The 22,202-nt window shown below is 46.4% G+C and overlaps 1 protein-coding gene across 19 annotated transcripts in view; it reads left to right on the plus strand.

The window, feature by feature from the left end:
- PHLDB1 (pleckstrin homology like domain family B member 1) overlaps positions 1-22,202 on the plus strand; it is a 437,675-nt gene that overhangs the window by 259,408 nt on the left and 156,065 nt on the right. For all 19 annotated transcript variants that reach the window (XM_086956734.1, XM_086956721.1, XM_086956728.1 and 16 more), the window contains 3 exons: positions 10,531-10,842; positions 14,063-14,203; positions 21,291-21,428. In XM_086956734.1, the coding sequence (XP_086812860.1) occupies positions 10,531-10,842; positions 14,063-14,203; positions 21,291-21,428 (591 nt within the window). The remainder of the gene's footprint in view (positions 1-10,530; positions 10,843-14,062; positions 14,204-21,290; positions 21,429-22,202) is intronic.

A 22,202-nucleotide genomic window follows, 5' to 3' on the forward strand; every position in this document is an offset into this window, starting at 1 on the left:
CCTGTTGAGTTGCCTCTCCTTCCCGCTCATTCCCTGGGGTTTCCACAGTGGTGTTTTCCCCTTCGGGTCCTTCACTCTGTCCACCTTCCACTCGTAGTGACCCTCGATCCTCCTGGCCACCCTGGGAGGGTAGTACCAACTTTTTAAACCACAACACATTCTGCGCTATTTTCCTATCCCCTCTTTGCGCCGTCACTATAGTTCCTTGTACTTCCACCACCTCCCAGGGCTCCGTCTCGAACGGAGTTCTGAATTTCGAATCTGGGTGTCTCTTTCGCCATCACCAGGTCTCCTCTCTGGAGTTTGACGGTTTTAGCTCTTCTTCTGCTACTGACAAGATCGTTGGATGTTGTTCTCTTTGCATGCACCACTTCCTCATCCATGGTGCTCTGCTCCCAGTCTCCACTCACGGGTACTACGTCTCTTACAGCCCGTTTCATTATGAGGTCACTCTGAGCACACCTGGTGGTGCTGTGGGGGGTTTGGCTGTACGTTCATAGAAAACCGATGCAGACACTCTTTGAGATTCTCCCACTGAGTTACTCCAATTTATAGGGACTTGTTGATTGTCCGCATGAGTTACTCTACATCACCATTGGCCTGGGGTCATTGAGGAGTTATTTTCCGGTGACAGATGTTATGTTGCTCCATGTATTCCCTGAACTCTTGTCCATGGAAGGGTGGCCTGTTGTCAGTTTGCACCACTTTCGGAGTCCCCAGTAGGGCAAACTTTTTCTCTAGCACAGGCTTGACGTTTTCAAAGGCTGTCACCTCACCACTTCTACATCTAGAAATTTCGAATAGCTGTCCAACAAGCCCAGGGTTGTTCTCCTGTCCAGGAAACTACCAAAGTCTAAACTGATGGATTCCCACAGCTTTGTTTAAGGTTGCTCGGTGATTATTGGTGGAGTGGGCGCTTCACTTCCGGTAATCTGGCACTCGTGACAGCTTCTTACTTTCTCCTCGACTATACGATCCATTCCTGGGAACCACACTTTAGTCCGCAGGCATGCTGTGCTTTTCTCAATCCCCTGGTGCCCTTAATGAGCCAAGTCAATTGTTCGCTTCCACAGCCCTGCTGGCATTATGATTCTTGTTCCTCTGAGGATGATCCCTTTGTTACTCTCGCTAAGCTCGTCTCTGCGTCTCCATACCCCCATCTGGGCTTCTCTGTCTTCTTCTGTCCTCCTGCTCGCTCAGTCTAAGAAATGTCTCCATGCATGGCTTTGCAACGTTTCCTTTACAATTACTAAGCATTCACCCTCGTCAGTAGCTGTCCGAATCTCTACCAGCAATATGGCTTGGGGACAGGACTATCCGGTGACATGCTTAATGAATGACTCAGCCCCTTCGTCCAATACCATAGGCTGGCTCGTGGTGGGGGGTTATCGGGTGCCGCAACAGGTAATCCGCGGGGTTGTTGGCCACTGGGCGAAAGACCACCTTGATGTTGTAGTGTTGGCTCTGAACTGCCCACCTTTTGATCCTCGGGGGTCCACTCCTCACCATCCCCGTGAAAAGTGGAACCAAGGGTCTGTGGTCCGTCACAACTTTGAATCGATGTCCGCAGAGAAATATGTGAAAATGCTGATATGCCCACCTTAACGCCTGCTCCTCCCTCTCAATCTGGGCATATCGAGTCTCCACAGCTGTCAATGCTCTGCTTGCATATGCAATCGGCACCCAATTGTCCTTCCCTTCTCGCTGAATGAGTACTGCCCCTAGGCCAACGGGCTGGCGTCAATGACCAGTTCTGTGGGGTGCCCAGGTTTGAAATAGGCCACTGTCGCTCCTTGAAGCAACGCCCCTTTGATGTCCTGGAATGCCTTGGCTGCCTCCCCCATCCATTTCCATTTCACATCCTTCTTCATGAGCGCCCTATGCTGCTCCGACAGTGTAGCCAGGTGGGGAATAAACCATCCATAATAATTAGCCATGCTGAGGAAGCTTCTCATCTCGGACTGATTCTAATGGGTGGTCGTCGCTCTAATCGCTTCTACCTTTGCCGGGTGGTCCACCTGTAATCCATTCTTCGAGAACCGGTAGCCAAAGAATTCTACTTCGTTGGCATAGAACTGACAATTCTCTTGGTGCAGCGTTAGCCCCTGATCAACGAGTCGCTGAAGAGTGGCTCATACTCGCTCATGGTGTTCTTCTTCATTTATCAGTCCCAGGAGGCCGGATAGTGCTCTTCGGATGGCATCCTGGAATACCTCCACCGCAGAAGATACCCAAAGCTGAGTCACTTGAACCGCTGCAGTCCTATGTGAGTTGAGAAAGTAGTTATATAGCGGCTGGACTCATCAAGCAGCAACTGGTGATACCCAGAATTGAGGTCGACTTTAAAGAACCACTGCGCTCCGTTGATATCGGCCACTATCTAGTCTATTGTGGGAGTAATGTGCCTTTCTCTTTTAATGGCGGTGTTTGGCATGTGCATGTCCGAACACAGCCTTATCACACCTGGTTGTTTTGGCTTGGGTGCGATCATGAGTGGGACATCCACAGGGTAGGCCCCGACACCTTCTTAATCACCCCCCCCCCTTTCCAGCTTGTTCAATTCTGCCTCTACCAGTGGCCGAAGGTGAAACAGCACTCACCGATGACTCAGTGCCACTGGCTTGATGGTTTTGTCTATATGCAACTTCACTTTGACCCCTTTCAGACACCCTAATCCTTCTAATAGGCTGGGGAACTCTGCCATGAGCCTTGTCTGCATGAGATTGATGTATTTGTCGCACAAACATTACCAACCCTAAATCTTCTGCAGAGTGACAGGCTATTAATGTTCCTGCGCTGTCTCTCATTACATGAAATCAGCTTACATTCCATCTGATGTCTCCATGAGTGACCTCGACTTCAATCATTCCTTGGAGTGCGATTGGGGGTGTCTCCACCATAAGTGAAGATTTTAGCTCTGGTGCTCTGTAACAGGAGTTTGGACGTGAGCCGGTCATATTGCTCTGCATCACGGATATTTAGTGACGCCCGTGTCGATAAACGCTGTGACTCTATTTTCCCCTATCCCAATCAGGCACATTGGGGGTGGTCTTTTTCCGGGAGGTGGTTCGGCCTGTGTACAATATTTCAAACACCTCGTCCTCTTCGTCATCCTCCGTTATCCTCATGTTCTGAAATCGGCCCTTCATATCTTCTACCTCTTCCGCGGCATGGACCATCTGTTTAGGCACTCCAAACATCTGTATCGTAGGTCCTGGCACTGGTGCCTTGGATGTGCTCATGCATACTTTTGCAAAATGCCCGAACTTTTCACACTTGAGACACGCTTTCCCTTGCGCCGGACACCCTCTCAGCGGGTGATTATCCAGACCGCAACTCAGACATCCTCGACCTCCTGCGCTTCCGGGCACACCTTCTCTTCCTCGACCGGGTCCCTTACGGATGGCATCCACCCTCTCTTCTTTGACCACAGCGGGTGCCCCTGCGCCCCCCTAGTTGACCTTTTTGCCAGTGCCATCTCGATTTCTCCAGCTCGGGCGTCCGCCAGTTCATGAGATCTTCCTAGAACTAGGATATCGTCAAGCGATATTCCTGGCTGACGCTGGATGAGTTTCCGCAGGTCTGACGACTTGCAGCCTTGGATGAGCTGGGCCCTGATCTCCAGTGGTTTGTCAATACCAGTACGCGAACTGGCCAGCTTGCGCAGCCGCGTGAAAAACATGTCTACTGACTCTTCTTCTCTCTGCTTTGCCTGCCGCAACTTAAAATGTTCAAAGTCCGGATTGACCTGGGGGTCGAAGTACCGGTCTATTGCCCTCACTTCCTGTCCCCGTGTCTGGTAGATCCAGAAACAGTTTGTATAGTTCATCCCCTCCCATATGGAGCATGGTGGACCTCTTGACCGCGTCATTGATGTCCCTCACTGCTACGAAATAGTTCTCCAGTTGGCCAATCCACTTGCGCCATCTGGGTGCTGCTGTAGCCAGGTCTGCCAGTTGGCTGAATGGCGGTAATGCATTCAGAGTAGTGCGTGAGCCATGTTCGTCCACTGCGGGGTTGTCTCCCTCTGCCTGCTGCAATATTCTGCCATACCCTATGCCCTGAAGGGCCTCGCCGTGAGACTGGTGGTCATGCTCCCTGTGGAAGCCTTGGATGGGTAGGCTGCCCCCTTAACTTTGGAGATCTCCACTCTTCTCATCTCTGACTTTGTTTTTTTTCCCCTTCCTCTTGGTGGTGTATAGGTGTGCCACACAGTCTTCCAGGGCCTCGGCAGGCCGCTTTCAATGCCCCAGGCTCCTGCTTCTCATTCACGCCAGGCTGCGCCGCTGCTCCTGCGCTGCACGTGCTGCTTGCCGGCCTGCCCGTCAGTGCCAATCATTGGTACCAGTGCCTCTCATGCCGGGGGAAATCTTCTCTGCGCCCCGTGGAACACGCACACAGTCACTCCTCTCTCTCTGCACCGGCCTCTGCTTCCGCCGGCCCTGCCTTGCTCGCACACATTGTCCTCGCCGAGCAACCCTCAAATGTTTCCTCCATTTTCTGCTTCCCCTTCTCTCCATACCCTTGCATCCCTCCCACCCTCCCTTTGTGCTGTGACTGCATCCACACTTATGGAACTCTGCTCTTTGACTTATTGGAATAACTCTAATCATTGGTATTTGCTTTAGACCTTGCACCATTTAACATTCCTATGCGACTCTTAGAGTATATCCAGTCATATCCCCTCCCTATGTATATAGAGATATCTCTAATCACTAGTGTATGCAGTAGACCTTTGTACTCTCTACCATTCCTATGTGACCCTTAGAGTATATCCAGTCATATCCCTTCCTATGTATATAGAGAACTCTAACTCTGACTAGTCGCCTATGTGACTGTTAGAGTATATCCATGTGTATCCCCTCCGTAAGTAGATAGAGATATCACTAGTATATGCCTAGAGTTTATCCATGTGTATCTCCTCCTTGTTTGACTTTATCTCTTGTACATTTGCAATTTTTTTCTGTTTGTACCTTTTTTATAACGTATGTAATCCTAAGTCCGTATGTTTTCAACTGGTTCTTATGTAAGTCAGTAATTTGCAAATTTTTTTGTCCTGCTTGTAACCTTCAGTCCTTATGTTTGAAACTGGGTCCTATGTAAAGCGCTCTGACACCTTCGGGTAAAGTTCGCGCTATATAAAATCGCACAAATAAATAAAAAAATAAAAAATACCTGAGGCACGGCTGCGCACTTGGTGGATTAAGGCATCCGCACCTCCACAGACGGTCGCTCTTCTTCGGAACACTCTTCTCTGGCCGGCACTGAGCAACCCGTGCTTGGGCTTTCCTGTGCACGCCAGATCTGAGGATCACAGCGGAGCACCGCCACCAGCCACACCATAGATTCACACTATGCACCGCCGTGCACACTATGGTGTCCGACCGCCCTCGTCGCCAGTGTTGTTGGGGGGCCTATCTCGGGGGTAGATAGTGCGCCTAGGGACAGAGGTCTATACTGGGATTAATATAATAAATGGTACAATTACTCAGGAGCTCTGCCCGTGCCGTCAACCACGAGCTCGGACGTCACCATTTATTTATACCCCTTGGTCCGCGCCCGGCCCAGGAGAGTGAATGTGCTACAAACAATCGTCGTAGCTGGGTGGCTCACTACACCAGGGCCTGAAGTGCTTCTCGCCTCTACTGTCCCTCATTCACACAATAGACTCCCAGTGTTCAAGGGCCCTCGTGCCCTGTGACCCTCCAGTGCTCCAAGGGCCTTCACTCCCCTCTGCCTCGGCCAGTGAAGAGGTGTCCAGACATTCATTAGTGAAGGATAATACCGTTTTATCTCGATTTAAAATATTTCATGACAGCCTTGGTTGGCATCGTAGTTGCACACTGGGCGACTCATACCTGGTAGCTGTGAGTGAATTCATGTGACCAACGTCATTGTCAATGTAAACTCCAACAGGGTGCATGCATCTAACCTACACCAAGTATCAAATATATCAGTCTAAGGCTAGAGCGCTTCCAGCGGGTTTTCTTAGACTCACAGCGGAGCCTCCGGCAGTGAAGGGTACTCTATGCCTCCGCCACCCTTCACCCGACCAGCCGGAGCCCAGAAAGGAAACTTACTAACTGTCGGACCACAGATAGGTCAGACGCGTTTATGAGGCCGGGGACCAAGGTTTTTGTTGGAGCTTCACTGTGGTGTCTGCTCAAAGGAGCTGCTCGGAATTGGGAAGGCCTGTACTCTGGCGCAAGAGAAAACACAGTATATGGCACCACCTAGTGGCGGTTCTTGTTAGCTGCATTTGCAATGCAACGGTCTCGCCTCTAGGAAACTTTAAAGTATTTAGCCATGCAGCACATTATCCTGGGTGTTATATTAAATCTTGTAATTTAACCTTACACAACTGCTATAACCGGATTAAAACAGCATTTGTTCTCAGTGGGGCGCCATGGAAAGATGTTAAGGTAACTGTTAGTTCCAAATGAATAAGGTTTACAAAAAACAACATTCATTGACAAAGTGAAAATAACCAAACACACGTAATGGAATCCAATGGTGGAAATGGTAGAGGCACCTGGAAAAGGCTCTGAAAGCTTTAGGATGCCGAGTCCGTGCCGCACATACAGCTGTACATTTATACCTCAGTCAGTGAGGCGACTCCGCGGTCCTAGCTCAGAAGGGTGGACTTCAGGGCGCTCTTTTTAAGTTTAGACCCCCCCTGGGCGCTCTCCGATGAAGCCACGTCCAATGTGGCCTCGTCTTTGCATCAGCTGCGGGCCTTGTCGTCTTTGTATCATCTGCGGGTCCCGGGTTCAGATGAGCGCAGAGAAACGGGGACGGTATAAAAGCACTAATTCTCGTTGTGGGTCTTTGTGGATTTTTACTTTTCGCTGCACATGTGTAACATGCTGGCACTGGCACAAAAATAAACACAATAAAGTACTAATGCATGCTGGACCGAGAATTGTCAGGAGGACTCCTGACAAAAAAGAACCACCACAGCCCTTAAGGGTCCACGGATACAGGGGGCGCAGGGATGGGCCCTACACACGGTGCCAGGGAAGGGCCATCAGAACCGCAGGGCCAGACCGAACACACGGTGCCAGTGAAGGGTCCCCAAAGGCGCGGGGCGCAGGGCTGGACGGAACACACAGTGCCAGTAAGGGAGCCGTGAAGGGTGCCTGGCGTGCGCATGGCACGGCCAGAGCTTACTGCACCAGCAGGGATCTCTTGACAATTTTGGCGCCCTGGGCCAAGCGTATATTTGGGGCCCCGGTTGAAACAGCTTTGAATTTGTAATCCAGTTTTAGCCCTTTCATGCCCTCTTTGGCCGGGTCACCGACAGTGCGCAGGTGCACGCGTCCAGATTCTAAATGTGTTTACATCAAATATTCAGGTATAGTGACTTGTTTTTTCCCGTAACACAGCAGCAGTTCACTAATATTGATGCAAATAATTTCAGTGACTCCCCCTCCCTCCCTTGGCTCATATGCAAGGCCCTGTTGCGATCCTAAAGAAACTATTTTTAATGGATTGTGCATGAAGCGTAAACAACATTTCTCTGCAATATATCTAAAATCGGCTCTCACATCAATCCTATTACAAATGAATTAAAGGAGAATGGTGTTCAAACTAATAAGTTTAAGAATTATTCAGGTCATCAGGGCAAGTCGCTAAAGAATGGAGGGGGTCCATCAGGGGCCCCTTGAAGGGCTGTAGCCCTAGGCCAGCACCCGCTTTGTCCGTGCGTAAAACCTATCTTGGTGCCAGGCGAGGAGGGGGTCGTGGCGGCCACCGAGAAGCCTGCGACCTCAGTGGTAACATTTTACATCTGTGGTATCAACTCTGTACCTCGAATCCAAACTGACTGTACACACAAAATATGTAGAAATACTCTGCACAAATAAAATATTTGCGCAATAAAAATGCCAACGGACTGTGCGTGTGTGCATAAGAGGGTTTCCAAACTTGCAGAACTACCTATGTTGTTGAAGTGAAGAAACACAAAATGATGGAGCCCCCTTGAAGAAGGTGGGGGGGGGCTCAGTCCCCTGTCTCTGACAGATATTCATAGATCTTGGACTAAACGGGGATCCCTGAAAGGTGGGGCCCCCCTCGCCACAAGGCTTGCGATCCGCCCAGCTGTGTTTGTGTATTCGATTATAAAGCATATTTTGATTTGCAAAGTTCTCGCTTTGCAGTATAACTAATTCATCCCTTTATCAAATTAGCAATTTTAAGTACAGGCTTTCTTAGTTTCTGGCTGAATGAAACAAAAAATAAAGGAAGCCAGTGGAACGTAGTTTCTCGAGAAATAAATAAACAAGAAATGTAGGGGGCCCACAGCAGTAGACAGAGAGACGCGGACAGGACAGTGAGCCGCGGGCCGGACAGGGAAGGCACCGGACGGGGAGCCGCGGACCGGACAGGGAGCCGTGGCCCCCTTGCAACAGCCCTGCACATCTGACCTAAGGAGCCGCCTAAAGTACACATCATGCCAAGGAGGTGTGGGGGGGAGCCCCTGTGTAGGGGAGCGTCACTGCTGGGTGTACAGGGGACTGCTGCCCACCGCCACACCCACAGAGGCCACGCAACATTGGGCATCCGCGCTTTTCCTGGGAAAACAAGTTAGTTTTGAAACAAAAAACAGCCTCCGGTACTCGGGGAAAACAGAGCCAGTCAAGAAGATTGCATTTAAAAACAGAAACAGTGTTTATTAAGTTATCCAATAGGAAACAGAAGAGGGGGTGGTAAAGAAATACAAAAGAAAAATACGTTACCTACGTGCATGGGGTGCGCTCGCTCTGGTTCGCGCTCATACCTAAAAAATCTTTTCTCTTTGTAGTCCGTCCCAGACTTACTGCTGGCGTAAAAGGTTCCTTATCTTCTTTATGGAGCCATCTGTTTTACCCCATAAAGAAGATAAGATAGCTTTTACCACAGCAGTAAGTCAAGGAACCCAGTCTGAAAAGGACGGGCTAAAAGAGAAAGAACGTCACTAGGACCTCTTCTCCAATGGCTGGCCACCGTTTAGCATGAAAGGTGATGCCAGCCAATGGAAAAGAGGGGCGGTGCTTAACCTCGCTAGTGAAAAATACTCTAAGTCATTAAATCTCGCCAGCTCGACTGCGCATGTCTGCGCAGCCATCGCAGGCCGAGACCTAAAAAGGAAAATGAACAGCTTGGGCCTTCTGTTTTACTACATAAGAGCATTGAGGGGAGCCTGAAAATTCACGTGGCCTGTGAAAAAGTCCTGGCTGCTTTGAGTTTGAAACTGTCCTCTCTGACCCACCCTTGCTACTGTACGAAAGGCGGATACTTGGAACAAGGGAAGTCTGAAGGGTGAGTGCGTGGGCAGGTGCGGTAGAGCATTCAATAAAAGGATGAAAGTGATGAACAAGCATATGAGAGCCGAGACAATATAAGAAGGCAGCAGAGAAGGGGATGAGGTAAGGGAGGGAAAGATGAAATGATGAGCTGGAGGGAGGCTGGTTGGAGAAGGGGAAAGCATAGTGTGGCAGGAGAGGTGTGAAGGCAAACGAAGGTAGCAGAACACAAGTGGGAAGGAGGGGAAGAGTATGGGTGAAGTCTGCTTGTGAGACACAAAGCAGTGTGAGCTAAAGTGGAAAAAGTCCTCATGATGTACGCACAGAGGTTGTTTAATTGGCCTATTTATCAAGATATACAAAAGTTTCATTTCAAAGCTCGTCGAACAATACTTCTTTATATGCCCATGCACAAAGACTCTTGTGTGCAATGTGTACATACCCTGGTGGAGAGATCTGTGAACGTTGATTTTTGCTGGTGATTTGTCTCATAAAGTGATCACAAAGATTTTGTGGTTTTCTTTGCTCTGCGGAGCAGTGCGCCGGACATGTCATTTACAGAGGTCCCCTGGAAGTCACATATGTACAGTAAACCTTAGAATGTTGCTGTGTGAACGTAATGCAGATTAGCGCGTTTTGCATCAATCTGCCCTGCAGGGCGTGTGGGCTGATGTAATACAGCTTGTGAATGCGCAACAGCGTTAAACTGCAAACGAGTAAGTAACTATTTTACAGAATGAGCCCGTTCCGGGTTCATATGGTGCATCATCCTTCCATTGTGATCGTCTCCGATCGTAACCTCTAGGTGGTAGTATAAGCCCTGAGTCTTGAACTGCACAAATCTTAAAGTAAAAAAACCATAGCTATAGACAAGTAATTGTTTCCCCATCAAATCCAGTATGCGGACGTTAGAATGCTTGTGCTGTAGTGCCCCCTTGAGGTAGCAGCGTTCACTTGCACAGGACAGTCCATGAAAGTCCTGCAAGTAGATTTCAGTGATGGCTGAGGGCCTGTTCACCCAGGAGTCACACGTTTTGTGTGGCAGCTCAGCTGCAGCTAATAGTGGTCTCTTGCAGTCTCGTACATAACAAGATCCCTGAAGCTTCGTTTGTGTTTGTATGGGGGGAGGGGGGGGGGGGGTGCAAGGGGAGGGGGGGGGGGGAGGTATTTATCCTTTGCTGTGTGTGTGAAAAAAACAGCTTTTGCTTCTTCATTTCTGACCTGACTTTCCCTCCGTCCTTCGCAGGAACGCCAGCGCCTAGAGACCATCCTGAACCTGTGCGCCGAGTACACCAAGACGGACGGCGAGGCCTCTGAACCCCTGCGCATCGAGGAGCAGCGCATGTTTCCCCCCGCTGGAGATGGCACATTGGGTCGGACTAGTAGGAGGCCCTCAAGAGAGGCGGCCAGTCTAGCAGCCTTCGGGAGGGCCTCGCGGGACCCCAGCCCCAGGAATGCCCCAGATGCTGGAGGGCACAGGCAGCGGGAGAGTGCGGAGCGATCCGACGAGGAGAACCACCGGGAAGAGTGCAGCAGCACCGAGAGCACGCACCAAGAGGTAACGCAGCTTCCCCGGTGATACAGATTTCATCCTGCCTCAAATAATGTGTGCTGAGACTTGGGCACATTATAACATAATGGGGTAATCCAAATACTGTCCGCGGACCTGGGTATCGATTGATATAGAAGACAGTTGGTCCTTGCCTCATTTACCATGCAATCAGGTCGTAGTAACGTTAATGATTTGAAATACAATTTAGATATGCATATGATTGGCTTATAGTCACAAATGCATACAAAGTTCTCAAATTTGCGCACCTTCAAATACAAAAATGGCACCCATTACTTCTTTGAAAAGCTAACTGTTTTTATTTCACAGACACTTTTTAGGTAAACAAATTACCATATTCTATAGCGAGATGAGAGGTTGCTCTAAAGGGAAGTGAAAAGAAACATGCTCATGTGTGAGATAGATAAGGTGAAAAAGGGGGATATCAGAGTAAAGATGGGTTCAAAAGTAATGATTACATTTATTATAAACAATGAAAAACTGGTTATAGGTGACATCAAGACCAGTTAATCAGGGCTTGCCCCTCATGGGGACATTCCTGTTGTCGTTCATGATTTTTCAAAAAGAAGAAATTGAGAGCTATCATCTGTAGGCAGAGTAAGTGTGGTGTCAGGTACAGGCCCACTTGGGAAAGAATGTTGACGTTTCGACCCTGGCGTGCTGGGGGTCTCTTAACGAATAACGATGACGAACGAGACTCCTCCATGCTAACTAGTTACGCGCCCCCCAGCGCCACAGGGTCGAAATGCAGACATTTTTTCCCAAGTGGGCCTGTACCCGACACCACCCTTACCCTGCCCCACCTACAGATGATATCTCTGTTTCTTCTTTTTTCATTGTTTGTAATAAATGTAATCATTACTTTTGAACCCATCTTTACTCTGATATCCCTCTTTTTCACCATATCTGTCTTACACATGAGCACATTTCTTTTCACTTCCCTTTGGGGCAACCTCTCATCTTGCTATAGAATATGGTTATTTGTTCACCTAAAAAGTGTCTGTGAAATAAAAACAGTTAGCTTTTCAAATAAGTAATGGGTGTCATTTTTACTTGAAGGTGAACAAATTTGAGAACTTTGTATGTATGTGTGGCTTTATGCCAATCGTATGCATATCTAAATTGTATTTCAAATCATGAACGTTGCTACTTCTCGATTGCATGGTAATTAAGACTTGGGCACAGACCTGACCTGGCTTCTTCAGCTGTAGATGATCAGGTCTGTGCCTGGGTTCCAGCACAGGCCCTCCTGCCCCCAGCGGAGTGGGATATGTACGAATCAGACATTGTATTGTATTGTAATTGCATTTATACAGCGCTTACTACCCCATACGAGGCGTTGAAGCACTTTTTCTGTGAGTAGCACGCTGCTCCGGAACCCATAAAGGATTAGTGGTGAATTAGTATAGCGAATTATGCAAGTAATTTCAGTGGTGGATATGTTAGTTATTTGGATTGAGAAGGTTAGTGGAGGGATAGAAGAGTTATTTGGATTGAGAAGGTTAGTGGAGGGATAGAAGAGGGAAAAGGGGGGGGGCTTGGAGGTGCCGACGAGTGCTTTGCTAGGGCCGGTATTCGGCCGATTTTGTTGCAGGGCCGATTTTGCAGCTATGCTGCAAGAACGGCCTTGTAACAAAAGCAGCCCCAGGGGCTCAAAAACGGACACCACCCTTGCGGCGCACCGGGGGATTGCCCGGTGCCCGCTATGGCCAGTCCTGGCCTGCTAGCTACACCTGATAAGGTGTTGAAGTGCTTTTTCGGTGAGTAGCATGCTACTCCGGAACCCATAAAGGATAAGTAGTGAATTAGTATAGTGAAAATATGAAAGTAATTTGACATGAAGCCCTAGCCATGAATGCAGCATTTTTTTGAAACCTTGGAGTAATATTAGGTCGAGGTGAAGGCCTGTCAGACATCTTTCTATAGGCAGCTTGCCTTCACTAATACTTTTGACGCCTCAGTACAGCCGCATTGCTCATTAACTTTTTTTTTTGTTTTAGGGTTCTCTTTTCACCAGAGTTACTATTTCACCACCAGTCAGTTTTTTTTTTTTTACCAGGTCAAGCGTTACTGCGTCTCTTCCTTAACATCATCACAGTCTTTAACTATGCAGCAAACGTTTTGAATTTTTGCATTTATAGTAAAAATCTAAAATCAAACATTAGTACCTTTATAAAGGGTTAACATATCTAATGTGTATTTGATGGAGTTGCAAATATGGTGGAGAAATGTGTCCATTAAATAAGTTACACCGTGTCACGTGGCAAAGGGCTGAAAGGAGTTCGTTACACAAAGCCTCTCCCTTCAGATGTTTCTCGGGTTCAAAGAAGTCGACTCAGTATTAATACATACCCCCTCATGCTTGAGGAAGTGCTCCAACAATTTCCTTTAAAAAGGGTAATTTAATTTTCCAGTTATCCACCCCCTCGGAAGCAAGCAAAAACACGAGTAAATGTTTCTCTGAGAGCTACAGAGTCTCATTCTGTCCCCGCGTTAATTCCCCTGTTCACAGAACTCCTGTTTTAGCATCTACTAGCGTGTTCCCACGGGCCCCAGGTAAATTTGTTTGATCCTTGAGACTTCACTTTGTACACTACTTTGTTCTTTCCTAGAATGGATTAGTAGTTCCAAATTACCGGCTTGGTTTTAGCACTGCCGCTTCTTGGATTGTCATTTTGCTTCAAATGCATGCATGCTTAGTTAGGACTTTAATTGATTCTTCAAAGAAAACAGTGGGAAACTTTTCCCACTGTTGTTTACAATGACGCTCCAAACATCTGATAATCTTTTAATATTTTGTGATCGGGAGGGGAAAGTGGTTGCCATCTATTTGATGTGTAATGAAGGTACAGCAGAATAAACCAAACATTTTATTTCTCAATAATGATTCTGAAGAAACGTGATCGGGCGATATTCTTTCACAAACATTGTAAAGAAGATATTGTGGGCCATAATTTTAACTGAGCAAAGTCTTCAAATTGGCAGAGAAAAATAATGGGAAAAAAACTGCAACACATATTCTTAGCGCTCCATGTTTGGGGTGGGGTTTGATTGGTGAATGTCGATGTAGTCTTGTATTTTATAAGCCACCTCATTTAACTTTGGTTTTTAGTTGGTGGCTTGTGATTCATTGGCATAAATACACTCTATTGTCTGCTTGGCTTATAAAAAAATGTTCCATTAAGTCACCAGTCGTTTTCCTTTGTAGCATGAAGACTCACCTAGCATCAAGTCCAAGAAGGAGTCCTCTGTGCTGGAGGAGGAGCGTGTGCGAGTCCTGGGCCGCGTGGATGAGCTGAAGGGCCGCGTGAAGGACTTGGAGCAGCAACTGCAGGAGACGACCCGAGAGGTGAGTATCTGGGAGTGGTAGCATTTCACTTGTCGTCTTCCATCCACGTGGAGGAGTAATGACTAATTGGTTCCTAATAGTACTCACTAAGATATTTAAATCCTTGGAGCACTCAAAGAAGGCAAAATAAGAAATACTTAGACACATCTTTCTATCTTTGGATACTTTATATGTAGTGGGGGTGGATTGATTCCCTTGCCAAGTTAGCTAGTTATTTTTTTTGAGGAGTCATCTCTCTGAATTGATATTACACCATTTAGTTTACTCAGATTCTTTGAGGAAACGTCCTTTCTGCAGGGGATATTTGCTTTCAGGGAGCTCTTGGTGGCCATGGGTTACCGTTTGTGTGAGTAGTGGGTCAAGCTGAGGTACGGGGGTTTCATACCATATGTTGGGCTGGTGGAAAGAGGAACCCGTCTTTTTGGGGACAGTTCCTTGTCAGCAAGGGAACAAGAGTGCACTTGCTCACTGATGAGTGATTGGTGGTGGGTGCTTGCCCGTTGGTGGCAATTATTGTTGATACAGGATTGCTAACGGGGAGAGAGTTATTATTGGCAGATCAGATTTTTGTTGCCTAGAGGTCATCTGCTTGTGAAAGTTTCTTTCTATTCATAGTCATCATCCGTTTAAACGTTTGGCCCTTCTTTGGTGGTTTTTAGTGCTGTGGTTGACACCTTATGTTCTTAGAAGAGCGACCTCCTGATTCCACGTATTAAGGGATGTTGTTAGTCTGGTATGCCGCGTGGTCTAAGCCAACTATGTGGCGGACATGGGTCATTGCTGTCTGAGGAGCAATTAAGCTGGACAAAAAAGTTTTTGTGTTTCTCAAATGTGAGGTTTAGTGATGATGGTATCCATAATGACCCATTCTGAGTGTAAAATTATAAGGGTGCCTAGCTTATCAATGTGTCCTTCGTTATACAGTGTGATGTGTTCTCCAGCTTAATATTGGGCCATACTGCGCATTCTGCCATGCAGTAGGGAACTGTATTTCAAAGGAGGATGGGCTTCGCCAAGTTAGCTGTGTGAGTGGTTGGGTAAAGTTATTTCCCCTTTGGGGGGCAACAGGGATGAAAATGCTTTTATGTCGCCTGATTGGTTCAGCACATGAGTGAGAAAGGGCACAGAGGGCAGCGGGGGAGGGGGCAAATCTAGAAAATAAAGGCTGAAGTCATTGCAAGTGTAAAAGAAACCCCGCAGACCCTTGCTCATTAATGTCCTTAAAATCACCTTGTGACGACAAACTAGATAGAAATTAAGCAAACATATGGTGCACTTTAAATGTGCGATTCTTTGGAGACTCCAAACCAGCTAAAACGGACTGAAAAAGGCTTAAGTGAATGTATTGCTTCTCTTAACACTGAATGACTAGTTTGCATCTACCTCTGTAGCAATGGCAGGTTTGATCATAAGATAATTTGACTTTCTGCTCGTCCAGTGTAAAGTCCAAAAACGAGCTGCCAAGTTCTGGCAGCTCCGGTCTGTTCCTGCCCCAAACAATGCCTGGTTGCGTTATCTCTATAGATGTCAGAATTTTACCTGTGCCCTGTGAGCATCAATGCCTACCTGCTGGCTGGATCACAACATGATCTGAACCAAGGAGTGAGGTGGTTCTCTTTTTACAGGTGCATCATCCAGCCTCTACTCCTTCCCTCTACCAAACAGTGGGTGAACCCCTACTTTGGAAGGTTCAGATTTCCTAACTGATTATCAGTACTGACTAGGTAATTGCAAAGTATCCTTATTATAAGGGTGCAAGACCTTAGCCCAATAAGGTGGCACACTTTATCACTGAGACTGCTCCTCATCCAGGCACAGTTTGTTTTGTGTCTGGATGGGCTCCGATTAAGGAGATCTTTTCAGCAGATCACAGTACTGAAGATGAAGTGCTATCTCAAATCAAATATATATATATATATATATATATATATATATATATATATATATATATATATATATATATATATATATTATATAATATTACTTGGTAGTAGGCACAGTTGTTTTAGAATTTTCTCCCTAGGGCAAGTTTGAAAAGGATGGTATTCGTCCCCCCCCCTGTCCTGGTCAACATGCTTTGGCCCTTTCGCAAGTTCCAAAGGGAGTCTCTGACTTTCTTCAGGGCATGGGTCTTTTTGAAATTACCCTGTAGAAGACTATCTAAAAGATTCCTCAAATTAACAGAATATTAAAACTAAAAACAGCATAGCAGATAGTCAACGGAGTTATAGGTTTGGTTAAAGTGATGCTGTGTGCTTCTGTTTCCTTGTTTCACAGTTAAAGTGCAGTCCTGTCGTGCAAAATTGCATGAAGTGCATGGGGGATTTGGACAAAACTAGTCAAGAGATTAGTACTGTAAAATTGACTTGCGCAAGCAATGTCTCAGCATTCATGTGTTATAATTCCCTTGACAAGTGGCCAGATGTAATCAATGTTGTAACAAATGTATTCAAAGTTTCACTGTGCCATTCTATTACCGAGTCCATGAATCTTGGAACAATCTTTGACACAAGATTGTCCTCCAGGGATCACGCCAGCCACCTTACCTCCTCTTGTTTTTACACATTAAAAATTCTGAGGAGAATCCTCTTTTTCCTATCCGCGGAGTTACAAAAAACGGTGGTTACCTCCTTTAGTTGTATCTAAATTGGATTATTGCAACACACTCCTGGTGGGTGCCCAGCAGTGCATCTTAAGCAGGCTCCAAAGGATACAATACGCAGCAGTTAAGGGTTTGAAAAATATTTTAATATTGGAGTCAGTGACCAAAGCCAGAGATGAACTTCACTGGCTACCTGTAAAAAAAAGATTAGCTTTCAAATCTCTGTGCAAAGCTCACAAAGCAGTGCATTTCCAAGGCTCCAAACCCCTTAGGAAGAAACTCTTATGGTATAGCCCTAACAGGTCTTTGCGTTCGACAAACTCAATGACGCTGTCGGTTGCTTACATTCGCATGGTCTCCGGTGGAGGGAGAAGTTTTTCTTTTGTTACATCTCACCTCTGGAATCAAATGCCAGTCTCTCAGGAAAATCCCTAACTTCCAGACTTTTAGAAAGCTTCTTAAATTTGGTTTTTTTACGCTTCCGTTGTAGATTCCTCTAATCCTCTATTTTCTGCAAGGAACGCCAAGATTCCCTCTGGCATACGCTGCGCTTTACAAATTAAAAATCAATCAATCAATTCAAGTGCAAACAGAAGTATCGACTTGTATCGATTCAGGTTAATTTACTGAAGAACTACGTAGCGGTCATCAGGCCTTCTGCTGACCATAACTGGTCAGCTTTGTGAATTAATTTGATAAAGGCTGCTATTTGTGGAGATTCACCTTTCATACAAAAAAGTAACAAATGTCGACATTTTCAAATACCATAAAGTGAAAGAACAGCTTTGAGATGTTGTTGGAATTCAAAAGTGTTCATATTTTTGAAGACGGTAAGCCAGGATCAGTGGTAAAGCCGGAGCCAGCCTCTAGTCAAGCGTGGTAACCAAAGCTCTCTGCTCAGCATCTTCCTGTCCCTGGGGTTGAGAAGTGACATCCTCGGTCCCAAGTGTAGTGGGGTCTCTTGCAGACTAGTAAAACCTCAAAGAAGGAGGCTCTGTTCTGGGAATGTGTTCAGTAGGTGCTCTTGGATAGGAACGGATGTCATGGGGGTTGGATGGGAGGCCGCCCCCACCCAACTGAGCCTAGCAGAGGGCCCTTTCACATCCTTTAACTACATTTTTGTGGTCTTATCAGTGTAATGTTTGCTCTGTTTTCAGGCGTGAGGGCTTAGTGTGACATTCATATTAACCCAGTTGCTGTTAGTTTCATATAATTAGACAAGATACAACTGTGCCTAACAAAGGTTCACTGCAGGGACTCTCAACCAGACCCAAGATGCAACTGTGTCTAACAAAGGTTCACTGCAGGGACTCTCAACCAGACCTCTGAGCTCATTCTTTGGAGCCACTTCTAGCCAGTGGCTGCAGCCTCAGTTGAATCCTTCTATACCCAGTGAGCTTCCAGGAAAGACTGAGGCCTAGTTCAGTGGCTGCTTCTGCCTGCCTACTAGTCGGGGACTCCGACATATTAGTCCGGTGTTGCCGGATCACCCCAAACAGCAGTGGCAGGGGATGGCACATGTGTGGCCACCAGGGTGAAGCAGAAGCCTCCGGCTTCATCTCCTTCTGTAGGCCTTGCCTTCCTTCAGCTGCTACTCACCTTCCACCTTTGAGTACCATTCTGGTTTGTACGGAAGCTGCCTACTATTATGAGCATGTGGTAATGCAGTGTGACCCTGTTGGGGTAAATTAATTGAACTGCAAGGTAGCATGATGCAAGGTAGGTGTGCACTGCACCAGCGGTGCACTCTCAAATGCTGCTTGCTTTACTCAAGAAGTAGTTTTGCAGATCAGGACTGGGGTGAATTACTTCAGCGACGTGTGGGGGAAAGTACCGGCATTAAAGGGTGGACTGAGGCGCATCTACAGATTCCTGTTTTAATCAGGGCAGTTGAATTACATGGAGTGCTCTGGGTTAGATTTGAGGCACATTGGTAGAGCTATGCATTAGTATGCAGGTAGAGGTATTCTATCTCTGAACTAAAGAGTATTTTTAGAGCTGTGTGTTCTCAGGACTTTAATGGGTTAGTCCTGCATGCTCAGTTTGTGGTGCCCTGAATTTGCTGTGAGTGAGTTCAAGTTCTAAAGCAATAGGTGGTGTCAGTGACTTTCGATTCTAGGCAGAAGTGCGTATTTGCGCGTTTTTAACAAAAAAATAATTCGGCCAAATTCACGCTTGGGTCGCGAATCCTGCCAAAATTATAGTAAAAATGAAGCCCACACTTAATTTTAATGAGGCCCCTGGGTAGGCCAGGTCCCTGGGGCATTGTTAATAAATAATAGAGGGGGCCCATGGGGCCCCCGCAGCCCTGGGGACCCCCGCACGCTATCCCAGGGACCTCCACCTCCCCAGGGCTTCATTAATTAAGGCTGGGGGGTGGTGATGACATCATCCACGTGAAAATCTTATGCACCTCCTCGCACTCCTTTGTTCCACCCACTGTAAAATACAGACGACCATTTTCAAAACCTTCGACACACCAATACCAGTTATTACATACACCCTCACTGATTCCTAGGTCTACACACACATCCACTCATTCAACCATACAATCACTCATACATACAGTCAATCATCAATAGAACTCTATCACGGAGTTACTCACAACCGAGTCAGTCATGCAAAGAATCAATCACACTCCAATTTACTCAGCTATACAGTTATACACACACCACCTCACTTGTTCATACAGATACTAACGCATACTTACTCTCTTATACAATCACTGATACAAGTACACACTCATCCATACAACCACTCACAATCACAGACTCTCACTTGTAGTCATTTATATACTCCAACTCTCACATACACTGCCTTTTACATATATAGTTACTTGGACATGTACCACTGAGACATCCATTCACTATCCAACACACACTCACCCACCCACCCATACAGCTGTTTCCACATGCACTCTTGAACCGACACACCCAGTGAATCAACCACTCACACATATATGCACAGTCACACACCTCCCACCCACCCACCCACCCACCCACCCACACACTCGGTCTCCCATACAAATACTCATGCAACCAATCAATAACCCATGTAACACTCATGTAGCTACTGACCAACCCATGCAGCAGCTTCCACGGCAACAGACAGACTGATATAGACATTCACACAGTTTAGTCACTAACCCATGCATTCAGTAAGACACTGTTAATCGCTCACTTTTACAGTCAGTCACGCACCTACTAAATCCTCCAACCACTCATTCTTCAATACACCTTGGTGTGTATATATATATATATATATATATATATATATATATATATATATATATCTCGTGTTTAAACTTTACAGAAACAGTCACTGGGTGATGTCATCAGTGATGTCATTTGAGATGTAATCAGTGATGTCATTTGAGATGTCATCAGTGATGTAATATGTGACATCAGCAGTGCATTGCGGGGGCGCGAGTTATAGTTAGGTGAACTAACTATAACAGCAGAATATCTATGGTATTGTAAGAGTGAAATGCCCAACTAACTATAACTTCCCTAAAACCTATGTTTTTTTCAGTGAAAATAAATATATATATATATATATATATATATATATATATATATACACACACAACTTATTTACATTTACACAAATGTAATGAGCACTTTCTTTTAAACATCAGGGATATATCTGTGATCTTTTTTGGGGTGGGTTTATAAAGCATGAACTAGACCCAGAGGTATCCAATGCTTTCCATGAGCACCAGTTGCGTTAACAGATGGACACATTCATTTTTGTTAGGCACAGGGAGGTTAAGTGATTTTCCGGAATCGCAGGATGTTGAGCGTTCCTGCCGAGACTCGAGCCTGGTTCCTCAGCTCCGAGGTCGAACGCTCTAGTCGTTAGCTAATCTGGAATTAGCACCGGACCCCATACCTGGTATTTGTAGTTAGGTGGTCCGCATCATAAGTGTGTACACAGTTTACCCAAGGCTGGTGTCCCAGTTCCAAGACCTGTCCCTTTGCTTGAATTCTCCTCTCTGCTTCGGGTTGATGTATGCTGGCAAAATGCCACATCATTTCTGGATGAAAATTTTATTATCCTGGCATAATGTCACAGAATTTCTGCCATTTCTTGCTTTGCGAAATTTCATGTCGTTTTGGGTGAAATTCCTATTGTAAGAGTATGGAAATAACATAAACTAACAGAATGCAAGCTACTGTTCTTTTCTCGTGAAATGCGTCCTTGCACCTACACAGGACATGACCCATTTAATGCTAAAATGTTGCTGTAAATGACAGTCGCGTTTTTTATAATTTCAAGAAATTGTTTCAGAAAATACACCAGTTTTGAGCACCCTGACATATCGTTTTTAATATTGGGGCAGGTGAAAACTTTGGGTGGGTACAACTGCAGAGTTTTTTTTTTTTTGGGGGACTGAACTTTCTATTTGGATTGTGGATAAGTTGGAGGTACCAGCGCTTCCTTCATGTTTGTACATAACTCAAAAGACTGCTTGTGTCTGTTCAGGTGGAGATGGAGCGGGCGCTGCTGCAGGGAGAGCGAGACGCCGAGATATCCCAGCTGCAACAAGAGCAAAAGGCAGTGGAGCAGCTGCAGCATAAACTCACAGATCTGGACTCCAGCATCCAGCGGGAGCGTGATAAGGTAGGTTTGCCTGCCGACACGAGTGCAGGGGGTGTCTCCTGCAGCAAGAACTGTCTGCACCACTACGCCTGCCAATGGCCAGCTCTTTTCTCGCTCGGTGGTGGGTCTTTCGCACTCTTCCTTTTAATAGTGAGTGGTACCTTTTCCAGCCTGCTGCAAAGCCTGGTGGGACACCTGCTCATATAGTTGACTTCATCCTACAAAGGTTACGGGCTTGTCCAAAGAGCTGTGTAGGAGTCTGTATCCCATGATGCAAAGGGTTGGTGCACAGCTCTCTAACTTGTTTAAGTGACCGACAGACCACTGGCCAACTTCTCTAAAGACCCCATAGAAGAACAAGCCAGTAATAGTGCACAGTATGTACTATTGAAAGGTAAGACTTGGTGACTGAAGAGATCACTACGAGATCCATCTTGATTCTGACTTGTGTTGAATGTGACATGGAATCGTGTGCGCGTGGGTGCCCTTCTGCTCTCTGGTTTGTGTTCTGTTTAAGGCTGGAGATCGCATTGTTCGCCAATGAATGCTTGTGGTTACATTCATAACATCCTCTTTCCTGGAAGATTTAGGTACCTGGAAGAGCAGGTTATTCTGGTTCTGTTTGTTGTTGTAGAATGTCAAATGTGACCGAACACCCAATCTTCCTGCTTCTAGCAGGCAGTAACTTCCGACACAGAGGAAGATTAAAAGGATTGTGTCAGCCGGATTCGGGCAGCATGACTGGTCGATCCACATCATGTGACCCTGAACAGGAGTTTCCGATTAGGCCCAAGC

Source organism: Lissotriton vulgaris, chromosome 2_1 (genome assembly GCF_964263255.1).
Source record: "Lissotriton vulgaris chromosome 2_1, aLisVul1.2, whole genome shotgun sequence".
Taxonomy (NCBI): Eukaryota; Metazoa; Chordata; class Amphibia; order Caudata; family Salamandridae; genus Lissotriton; species Lissotriton vulgaris.